The following is a 12,500-nucleotide window of genomic DNA, read 5'->3' as shown; positions in this document are numbered from 1 at the left end:
AATTCAGTTGGGAGAACACACACACACAAACAAGCGCACACACGAACACATACACACAAACACACACACACACATATACATACATACATATATATATATATATATATATATATATATATATATATATATATATATATATATATATGTACGTATGTATGCATATCTATATATCAATATATTAATAACACACACACACACACACACACACACACACACACACACACACACACACACACACATATATATATATATATATATATATATATATATATATATATATATATATATATATGTACACACACACACACACACACACGCGCGCGCTTATATGCCTACATACATACAATTTACGACCAATTATAGCGCAACCGTATTTACACAATTGCCTTCCGTATTTCTATCGCCTGTGTTCTGCTCTGGTGTTGTTACGCTATGAAACAACAATGATGAGATGAACACGAAACTCTAAGGATCTACGCATCCCTTTTCGTCTCACATTTCGCATATAATAAAGAGAAGGAAAAAATGATTAGATTATAGATTTAGTGTGTAAGAGAAATTATATATATATATATATATATATATATATATATATATATATATATATATATATATGTGTGTGTGTGTGTGTGTGTGTGTGTGTGTGTATGTATACGTTTTCATAATCATAATCCTTATTTTTCCGATCATTATCGCTACAATCATGACCATCACCATCACTCCTAATCCACCATCATCCTCATCAACACCATAACCCTCAATCTCATTCCCCAACCCCCTTTTCCCCACCACACGCAGGTAACTCCTGGGGCCTCTGCGAAAACGGCACATCCGCCCTGGGTTGTGGCGACCAAGAGGTGTTCCGTGGGTGTTCTGATATCGGAATATATGCCTGAGATCCATTATTCGCACTGCGGTGACTCGGTGCCTGGATTGTACGAATAAAGGTTGAAATTCTCTTCTTCTCGTGAACCTGAAGGAGTTTGTGTGTTATGTGATTTTTTTTGTTTTTGTGTTATATGTAAGAAATGAATATAACTGGTTGTAATAAAGCTACTCGAGGCACGTGTTGAGATAAAATGTTTTCCTTGATTTATTGAAAAAACAACAACACAGGACACACACACTTATGCATGTATATATTGGTAATGAGGATAATAATAATAATGATGATAATAATGATATTAATAATGATGATAATAATGATATCAATAATTACAATGATAATGATTGTAACAATATTGATAAAGACAATGACAGTAATGATGATGATAATGATATGATAGCAGTGATTATTGTAATTATACAAATGATAATGATAATAATGATGATAATGATATTAATGATGACAGTGATAATAACGGTAATGATAATAATGATATTGATAGCAGTGATAATCTTAGTAATGCAAATGATAATAATAATGATATTGATAACAATGATGAGTGTAATCTTATAAATAATAATAATGATAATGACAGAAATAATAATGGTAATAATGATGATAATGATTATAATCACAATGATGATAATACTACCAGTGATAGTAAATGAATTAATAATTATGGGGATTATACTGATTTTGATAATGATAATAATTGTAATAATGATAATGACAAAAATGATCCTAATAAAAAAATAAAATATATTTATAACAAGGATAAAAAAATAATAATGACAATAATGACATTGACAATAACAATGATAATAATAATAATAAAAAGGAATAATGAAGATTAGAACCATGACAAAAAAAAGGTGAATACAATAAGGAAATTTCAAAACACTAAATCTTAATAATACCCCCCCCCAAAAAAAAAAAAAAAAAAAAAAAAAAAATCGAGCATGCAAATCTAACATGGCTGAAAACAAACATACCTAAGAATGAAATGGACACAGATACAAATCTATCGTTCTGTTATAAATTAGTCATGACCTAAACGTACCTAGAAGGTCTTGTCCTGCAATATAAATCGAGTAGGTCGTTGACTAGATCCAAACGAGTGGGGGAGGAAGGTTAGAGTGGTTAGAGACAAAAGCAACCAGGAAAGGGAATGAAATCGGAAGGTGTGGTGCTAAGGTCGTGGTAGGAACAGGGAGGAGCTATTTTGGTAGTCTGTTGTATGGTGGGATGTTGGATAAAGTACATGTATAGATAAATGAATATATATATATGTATGTATGTGTGTGTATGTATGTATATATGTATATATATATATATATATATATATATATATATATATATATATATATATATAATATAATATACATATATATACATAATATATATATATATAATATATATATATATATATATGCATATATATATATATATATATATATATATATATATCTATATATATATATACTTATATACATATACACATACATACATATATATGTATATATATATATATATATATATATATATATATATATATATATATATATGTATATATATGTATATATATATGTGTGTGTGTGTGTGTATATGTATATATAAATTTGCATATACATATATATGTATATAGATAGATATAGATATATTCATGTATATACATTCATGTGTGTATATGTATAAATATATATACCAAAATGAATACACACACACACACACACACACACACTGGTATTATTACTATTATTATTATTACTGGGTGGCATTGGGAGCGGGTAAGTAATAAACTTTTTTTTTTTTTTTTTTTTTTTTTTTTTTTTTTTTTTTTTTTTTTTACAAAGCTAAGACTTCTAAATGAATTGGTTTACTAAATTAGTTTTTTTTTTTTAGTTTTTGTGAAATAAGTCTTTGTGATTAATCTTGTTGTTTTGTATTTGAAACATACAAAAAAACTCGGCAATTATAATCAGTTATTTAGTATCGATCTCAATAAAGTTCCAATAAAAAAGCGAAATAAACACAATTTCCCTTAATAAATTACCTTTCGTAGTTGAAGAGAACTGCCCACTCTTTGACACGTACGAGAACTATTAATAAAGTATAAAACATCATGGATACACCAGTCTCAAAACGGACCAAACTTTATTTCTGCGTAACGTATAATCTATAAAAATAAAATAGCTGGAAACAGAATTAAGACAAGTAAACATAAAGCATTCTCTTTCTTCAGATTGTTGATAAGATATTACTGGACACGATAATTCTATGTAATAAGCTGATGGATATATATATATATATATATATACATATACATATATCTATATCTATATATATATCAATATCAATATCTATCTATCTATCTATCTATACACACACACACGCACACACACACAAACACACACACACACACACACACATATATATATATATATATATATATATATATATATATATATATATATATATATATATATATACATATGTGGGGTCGATGGTCGACTGGTTAGAGTATCAGCCTGTGGAATGACGAGGATCTGAGTTCGAGCGTTTGAATCCCGGCTGGTGAGTTGTTACTTTAGGCAAGGAACTTTACCTCGATTGCCTAATGGTGTATACACAATATGTGTTATGTAAACCCCCCACCAAGATACAATTAGGGCCAGTAGGTGGGGTACCCGGCCACAATTCTCTTGAGAGGCCTACGTCCTGCAGTGGAATGAAACAGGCTGATGAAAAAAAAAGATATATATATATATATTCATACATAAAAAATATACATGCGGTATGAATATGTATAACTATCTAGCTATCTATATATATCAATATGTATATATATAAATCTTACATTTATTGTATATATATATATATATATATATATATATATATGAATATATATGTATATACACGTATATGTATATACATAAATATGTATATTTAGAGAGAGATAGATATAGATATAATATAAATATACCATATATGCATGTATACATATGTAAACATATATATATATATATAAATATATATATATATATATATATATATATGTATGTATATATATATGTATGTACGTATGTAAACACACACACACACACACACACACACACACACACACACACACACACACACACAAAGACAGTTCAATTGAACACGAGAGCCAAACCGTCCCCGTGGGAGAAACACAGATGCAACACAAGTAACATTAGGTAAGGAAACATAATTAACTTCATAATAAAATCCTTCTGTTTCCATTCGTTATTGTTAAAACTATTTTTTCCCTTCAACACTAAAGTGATTGACTGCTCATTTGTAGCATCAAATCGCTAATCTTCAACCATGAGCTAGCAATAGTTATTTTGAATAGGCTTTAATTAGATAGATAATTTGACAGGATGCTCGAAAAAGATCTTACATTTATTATTGACGTTTTGAATATAATAGAGGGAAATGATAGTAATATGCTGCTATTGACAAATGCAATAAAGGTTGCGACTGAATCCTAAAAGCAATAAACGAGAAAGTTGCATATAACAAAAATTTATTCTAAAACAGCAACAATAATTGCGACATATATCCAAGTAAATATGGAAGTAACAATAGATATACACGACTACAGCTTATAAATTTTACAAAAGGAAAATAAACGTTAAAACCCTGGTGCTTGTCTTCTCATTATCATTATTTTTCCCAATTGAAAATCTCGTCTATACAACATATGGATGAATATATAAAACCTTAACGTAACATGGACACCTCATATTTTTAAGGCAAAAATAAAAAATAGATAAATTTTTATACACTTGCTCCCTCATCAAAAGGCGGTAGAATAGTGACAAAAATCTCTTAAGATAGAAATAAGAAAAATATGATTAACAATTAATGTTCCTTCCCTGTGTTCAATATCTTACATAAACGAAGGAAAACGATCTAAAAAAAAGACATCTTTTCGAACATTCTCTAACGACGCAATTCCCATAATCTATCCTGAGAAATTACATCTGTTTCCAAGGTACAAACGAACCTGTTTTTTTCCCCTCTGCTATACTTTGATATCACTTTCCCAGGTCATTTTTTATCGAACTTATTTACGACTCTCGTACCTCAGGTCCTCCTGTACCCCGCTGACCTCCCAAATCAGAGCCACGACGAAGGCAAACAGATAAAACAATCCTGTATAAATATTCTCCGGCAGATCTGCGGTGCGACAGACAATAAAGAGTCCACACATCTCTCGTCTTCTAGATTTCCAACAGCTGAAATGGGCGTGCGAGGCAGTGCGTGGGCTTTGGCCGTGGGCGTGTTGGTTCTCCTGGCGCGGGTGGAGGGTCACGGGCGTATGCATTATCCAGCTGGAAGGTCCACTGCTTGGAGACATGGGTTCGGCACGCCCATCAACTATAATGACGACGAACTCAACTGTGGAGGATTAGGGGTATGGCTTCGTGGTGAAGGGTCTTCTTGTGTTATTTAGATTGTTTTGTTTGTTTTATCTGTATTGCCGTTGCTGATTGGGTTTAATCTTACATGATTTACTTTCTTGTCATTATTGGAAATTATTCAAATGTAATATATAATCTTCATTTGCCTTTCCTTTACCAACACACACTTTTACTGTACTAATTACCTTATTTTTTTTTTCAAATCAAATCTGTAATTTATTGTTTCTCATTTCTACTATTCTTTTTTTCCCCTTTTCAAATATTAAACATTCACTGGCAAAAAAAGTCGATTTCATAGCTTATATTATACGGAGTAGGTTTTTGATGATCCTTTTATTAATCTTTATAAAAAGCATTAAAAGCGGAAATTCACCTGAAGCATTTTGTATTACCTTATCTATGAAGCGATCTTAATTAAATAATAATTAAATCAGACAGTAAACAACCTAGAGGCAGTTAAAAAGACACACGCGTAGATAATAAAATAATATTTTTAATCTGTTTATCTCATTTTTTTTGTCTCGCCATCATATCCTCTTCATTTTCTCAGACCCAGTACGAGCAGAACGGCGGCAAGTGCGGTGTCTGCGGCGACAACTGGGCCGACCCGCAGCCCCGCCAGAACGAGGCCGGCGGAAAGTACGGAACGGGAGTCATCACCGCCAACCTCAAAAAGGGACAGGTAATGAGGAGGTGAAGACGCTGGTTGGAGTTGATTGGTTGTTTTGTAATGAAAGTGATAGTTATAGATTAAAGTGATAGTTATAGATTAAAGTGATAGTTATAGATTAAAGTGATAGTTATAGATTAAAGTGATAGTTATAGATTAAAGTGATAGTTATAGATTAAAGTGATAGTTATAGATTAAAGTGATGGTTATAGATTAAAGTGATAGTTATAGATTAAAGTGATGGTTATAGATTAAAGTGATAGTTATAGATTAAAGTGATAGTTATAGATTAAAGTGATAGTTATAGATTAAAGTGATAGTTATAGATAAAAGTGATAGTTATAGATTAAAGTGATAGTTATAGATTAAAGTGATAGTTATAGATTAAAGTGATAGTTATAGATTAAAGTGATAGTTATAGATTAAAGTGATGGTTATAAAGTGATAGTTATAGATTAAAGTGATAGTTATAGATGTGATAGTTATAGATTAAAGTGATAGTTATAGATAAAAGTGATAGTTATAGATTAAAGTGATAGTTATAGATTAATATAGATTAAAGTGATAGTTATAGATTAAAGTGATAGTTATAGATTAAAGTGATAGTTATAGATAAAAGTGATAGTTATAGATTAAAGTGATAGTTATAGATTAAAGTGATAGTTATAGATTAAAGTGATAGTTATAGATTAAAGTGATAGTTATAGATTAAAGTGATAGTTATAGGATAAGTGATAGTTATAGGATAAGTGATAGTTATAGATTAAAGTGATAGTTATAGATTAAAGTGATAGTTATAGATTAAAGTGATAGTTATAGATTAAAGTGATAGTTATAGATTAAAGTGATAGTTATAGATTAAAGTGATAGTTATAGATTAAAGTGATAGTTATAGATTAAAGTGATAGTTATAGATTAAAGTGATAGTTATAGGATATTGCTTCCTATCGCTGATAATAAGGAGTTATGGATATGAGGTCGCAGTGGTTAAACTAGTTGTGGATACTTGAGTTCAAATCAGTTGGATACGCGTATATTTGATAAATGCATCCAAACTCTTTTACAAATATTCTCTTACAGTATTCAAACCACCGAAAGAATCTCACTCGTAGGATTCAACCCCGTCCTGATTATCCATTATAAAAATAAAAAAACATAAAAAAATAAATTAATAAAAAAAATTGAATACTTGAATTCAAATCAGTTAGATACGAGTATATTTGATAAAAGCATCCAAACTCTTTTACAAATATACTCTTACAGTATTCAAACCCCCGGAAGAATCTCGCTTGTAGAATTCAACCCCGCCCTGAGTATCCATCAAAAAAAAAAAAAAAAACTTTCTTCACAGGAACTTGAGATCGAGGTCGAGCTGACAACGACCCACCAAGGCCACTTCGAGTTCCGTCTCTGCGTCAACAACGACCCGAGTAAGATCATTACGGACGCTTGCCTGGACGAGCACGTTCTTCAGTTGGCTGACGGATCCGGCATCAAGTATCCTATTGCTACGGAGAATGTGAGTTTGAGGTCCTGTGTGCTGGTTTGAGATACTTTTTTAAGGTCCTGTTTGTTTACCTTTGAGGTCTTAAGTTTCCGATGGAAGTCCTCTTTCTAAAAAAAAAAACATACATTGATTATTTCCCTCTCATTTAATATTTCCCTCCTTTACCTTTGAGGTCTTAAGTTTCCGTTGGAAGTCCTCTCTCTCTCTCTAAAAAAAAAAAAAAATAAAAAAAAGAACACATTGGTTATTTCCCTCTCGGCAAATACAGAAAGGTGACAAAAAACTATAAGGAAATCTCGTTCTTTGTGTTATGGCTGTTGGTGATTGACACCAATACTGTAATATGAAGAAATTGAGTGATAGCATATCAATCAACCGTAGCCAAATGACTTTATATAATCTAAATTCCATTCTTTTAATCAGTAATATGACGAAACCTCATTCATCATAAGGTCCCCCGCAAATCTGAAACGAATGAGTTAATTCTCTTGTTTCCTCAGGACTGGACGACTGAGCTGGTGAAGGTGAAACTCCCGCAGGATGTCGTGTGTACTCAGTGTGTGCTTCAGTGGCACTACAGGGGAGGTAAGTCCAGAACAGCAAGAAGTACTGGTAAAAGAAATTGAATTGTCATTGAGAAAGAAAAAAAAGGACATTACACACAAAAAAAAAAAATAAAAAAAAATCGTCGCATAAAGATATATACAGTACGAAAATAATCAGTCCTTAAAAAAAACATTCAGCTTTCGTAATCCAATAACGTTTTATTTCCACCTAACCCAACGCTCGTCCTTCCTTCAGGCAACAACTGGGGCGAATGCGGCGACGGAACCGAAGGCATGGGGTGCGGGGACCAAGAGATCTTCCGCGCATGCGCAGACATCAGCATCCAATAGGGTGTCGCTACTATTTTGAAACTTATAAATAAAAGAACTGTCCAAATATGGCTTTCAGTAGCATGCCAGTTAATCTAGTAAAATAAATACTGTGAATGACATTTCGATAGTCGATGAGAACTGTTCGACTGTATTATATTCTTATAGAAATAACACAATAGTCGGATACAGAACATATTCTTGTAAACATAAAGCGTCCATTTTCTTCTGCTTGATGATGTAAATTTACTCGAAACGATAATTCCATTTAATAAGTTGATGGATATTTATAATAATAAGTGTCCTTGATCAACGAGAAAGGCTAAATATATAAGAAAATGTTTCTTACATTTCGTGGTTCCTACCAAGAGGTATCAGGAAATAACAAGTCTCAGGAACCGGTATTTACGAAAGGTCATAGACTCAGAGATTTGTCCGTGACATAATTTTTTTTTACTCCATAATATTATCTCAGACTATTTTTGTATAGGACTCACCCGAAGTTTAAGAAGTTCTACGGGTGTCCTACGCGCCTATCTACTTGAGACAAGAAAAACAAACAAACAAACAACCCCCCCCCCAAAAAAAAAATGCAAATAATGACGCTGATGGATAATAATCACCTAGACCAGGGGTTCCCAAACTTTTTGTTCCTCAGTACCCCTTAGGCTTTTTATAGGTTCCCATGTACCCCTAACGCGTCGATAAACACGTCCTGTACCAGTCATTTCTAGATTGGTACAGGTAGTCCTACAGATCTACACTGCAGATCAAGCCATGTGAGGTTTATAATAGTAAAAACAAATGGTATTACCTTACACCCAAGAAATGTCAATAAAGGTGGTGCTAATCAACACAAAGAAAATGAGAAAAGTGCAATCTGAGTGCAGATTACAACACCATGTATTGTGCAAGTAATTGTTTCCTTCAGACCAAATGTACCCCCTGAAACGTGCAAATGTACCCCTGGGGGTACATGTACCCCAGTTTGGGAACCCCTGACCTAGACAATACAATAGACTGTATATGCTTCTTTGAATTACACACTGTTTACATGTGACTCTTCAGCTAATCTATCTATACCGTTTGCCAAATCATTATCAATTCAGTCAAGAAATCAAACTAGCAATGAATTCATGTTCTCTCAGAAAGATTATATGTTCAGACAGATAAAACTTTCCTGAGTAAAAAAAAAAAAAAAAAAATTAACTAGGATGTGTGTTATGACTGCTAATCAGAAACTCAGAAAGATATATCTTTGGCAAATTACTACACATGCTAGAAAAGAAAACTATGATACCTTTAAAAACTGAATTCCATGTGGTAAATTCATTAAAATAACACACTTTCTCATCGGATAAGAAAATGTAATTTCATCTTTGACTTCAAGCCTCCTTGGTGTAAGATACTTTGATCTTCAGGGATTTTTATTGACGTGGTTGAGGGGGGAAGGGGGAGAGGGGAGGGGAGAGGGGACTAGGGGCTGGCCTCTAATTCGCTGAAAAAAGGGGGGAAAGTTTCATCCCCCTATTTACCAAATTAGGGAAGAGATGGAAAGGACATCGAGGGAAATATTTGCGAAGAGCAAGACTCGAATTTCTGGCTGAGGGGGCAGGGAGGAGGAGGAGGGAGGGGGGAGTCCTCAAATTAATTGACAAAAATAAGGAGCTTCAAACTGACGTACACAAATGTTGCAGGGCATCCTATCAAAGTATCCCCACTTTGCATGTTCTGTATCATAAACAACAACACGCAACATTAACTGTTAAAAAAGGACTAAAAAGATAGAAAGAAAAAAATAAAACATAAAAAGTTATTCTGCTTTACTTGTTTGATTACTGGATACACTAAAATAACATAAATATCATCACATTTTTCTGAGTTTCCATCAAATGTTTGGCAAGCTATAAAATCATTTGATAGCGAATATAAAAATAATTTCTTTTTTTCATTTTCAACGGCGGGGACAACCTTTGCCGTGGATGTTTTTTTTTATCCAAATATCTTTTACTTTTAGAATGTTTTATTTAACGGCTGATACTCTAAAATAGCAAATGCGGTTTATATTCCTCAGAAAAATAATTATATACTCACACATATACATGGAAACACGCACAAACACACACACACACACACACACACACACACACGCACCTACACATTATTTTATTATTATTCTCATAGTCATTATCAACCTTATCTTTATCATTATTTTATTAGGATTATCATTATCATGATAACTAGTAGTATATATTATCTTTATTGATACAAGCATTATCATAATTGTCACAAATAGTAGTGTTTTAATTATCGTGATTATTATCATTACTGTCATTATCATTACTGTTACTGCTATTATTATCATTATAGTTATTATCATCATCGTCATTATTTCTATTACTTTTATTATTATCATGACTATTATTATTACTATTATTATTATCATTATTATTATTGTTATTATTATCATCATTATTATTATAATTATCATTATTATTATCATAATTATAGTTATTATCATCATAACTATAGTTTCAATTATCATTATTATCATTATTATTATTATCATTATCATTATTATAATTATTATTATTATTATTATTATTATCATTATCAGTATCATTATCGTCATCATTATCATTATAATTTTCATTACTATTATTATTATTATCATTATTATTATTATTATCATTATTATCATTATTATCAATATCAACAATATCATTTTCATCATAATCATCTTTGTTATCATTGCTATTATCGCTCTTATCAACATCATCATCCTTATTATTATCATTATCATTACTATTATCATTATCAACATTTATTATTATCATCATCATTCCTATTGTTATTGTTATTATCATTATCATCATATTATCATTTTCACAATTATCATCATCATTACCATTATGGTTATAATTATTATTATGATTATTATTATCACCATTATTATCATCACCATTATTACCATCATCATTATTACCATTATCATTATCAACGTCATCATATGAGAAGGCAATGTCCATGCAATAAAGAAAAAAAAATCACGATTGTTGTTCTCGACGAAAGGATTAAATGTTAAGGAAAAAAAAAAGCAAAACATTCATTTTTACATCGCATATGAAATGATTTTTGATTTTGCGAAACATTTGTTAGCAGTTGAGAGGAGAGGAATGATCGTCGTGTCATTTCATCGTCTCCAGTAAGGAAACACGTAAAGTTGAATAGCATTTTTAAATAGTGCGATAATCTATTTGGGGTTATGAGGAAATATATATAAGTTACTGCTCTACTATGTTACGTTTTCTATGAAAAATATGAATAATTTATTTTCTTTATTAATGTGAGGAGAAACTATTAAATTTTGGAATGTCTTTAAACCGAGCATCATTGGCTTTGGAGTCATATGATATCTACGTTGCAATAATGCCGAAAACAACAAGATAAGCTGGAAAATCGGCCAGAGACAACATATTCTTTCATATTTAACCTCGGACATGTTGTACACCGAAGAGTTTATAACACTTCAGTGTGTTAATTTTCTGCGTAAATAGCAGGCCCTGATGCGAGTTGTATACACGAGATTTTTGAATTATCTAAATCTTTATTTTGTTGGATGATATTCTTTGCTATTAGTGAGAGGTAGAATATTGATATGATAAGCGGTTACAGACAGACATATTTTGTATCCATATAATAGCATTATTGAAAACAAAGTTGTTGTTAGGACGAAGAAGAAGAAAAGGGACTAAATCTAAAACTATTTCATCTATTTATCTTTCCAGAGTCTCTTCCTCTCTCTCTTTATTTTAGTTTATTATCATATGCAACGTGCAGAATGCAAAGAACCAGATACGACTCAATTAAAGATTCAACAGGACCAAGGCGGGGGAATTTATTCTCAGTATGCGAATGAAAACATTAACTATATAACTGAGAGGCCAGAACGAGACACAAGGAAGATGCATAAATGGATGAGTAGATGAATAAAGGAATTGATAGATAAGGAGATTAAATAATAGATGAATAAGTGAAATAATAGATAAGAAGATGATACATAAATGAATGTATAGATGAATAAAGGGATTGATAGATAAGGAGATGAAATAAT

The 12,500-nt window shown here is 31.2% G+C and overlaps 2 protein-coding genes across 2 annotated transcripts in view; both read left to right on the top strand.

Annotated features, from left to right (window-relative positions):
* LOC122251839 (uncharacterized) overlaps positions 1-1,080 on the top strand; it is a 3,903-nt gene extending 2,823 nt beyond the window's left edge. The window contains exon 5 of the mRNA XM_043014025.2: positions 799-1,080. Coding sequence (XP_042869959.2) covers positions 799-896 — 98 coding nt within the window. The 3' untranslated portion in view covers positions 897-1,080. The remainder of the gene's footprint in view (positions 1-798) is intronic.
* A 3,940-nt stretch (positions 1,081-5,020) lies between these two features.
* On the top strand, positions 5,021-8,453 carry LOC122251840 (uncharacterized). The gene is made up of 5 exons (XM_043014026.2): positions 5,021-5,327; positions 5,885-6,016; positions 7,356-7,523; positions 8,012-8,096; positions 8,313-8,453. The coding sequence occupies exons 1-5, from the start codon at positions 5,154-5,156 to the stop codon at positions 8,405-8,407; spliced, it is 654 nt and encodes a 217-aa protein (XP_042869960.1). The 5' UTR covers positions 5,021-5,153; the 3' UTR covers positions 8,408-8,453.
* The last annotated feature ends 4,047 nt before the right edge of the window (positions 8,454-12,500 follow it).

This window comes from Penaeus japonicus, unplaced genomic scaffold, assembly GCF_977035675.1.
Source record: "Penaeus japonicus unplaced genomic scaffold, GWHDUDI00000001_assembly GWHDUDI00000024, whole genome shotgun sequence".
Taxonomy (NCBI): Eukaryota; Metazoa; Arthropoda; class Malacostraca; order Decapoda; family Penaeidae; genus Penaeus; species Penaeus japonicus.
Note: the sequence above shows the minus strand (reverse complement) of the source record. Positions and strands in the feature narration are given on the sequence as shown.

Coding starts and splice junctions, on each gene's coding strand:
- LOC122251840 (XM_043014026.2), top strand. CDS start 5,154: ATGGGCGTGCGAGGCAGTGCGTGGGCTTTGGCCGTGGGCGTGTTGGTT. Junction 6,017..7,355: donor CCAACCTCAAAAAGGGACAG/GTAATGAGGAGG, acceptor CTTTCTTCACAG/GAACTTGAGATCGAGGTCGA. Junction 7,524..8,011: donor ATCCTATTGCTACGGAGAAT/GTGAGTTTGAGG, acceptor TTGTTTCCTCAG/GACTGGACGACTGAGCTGGT.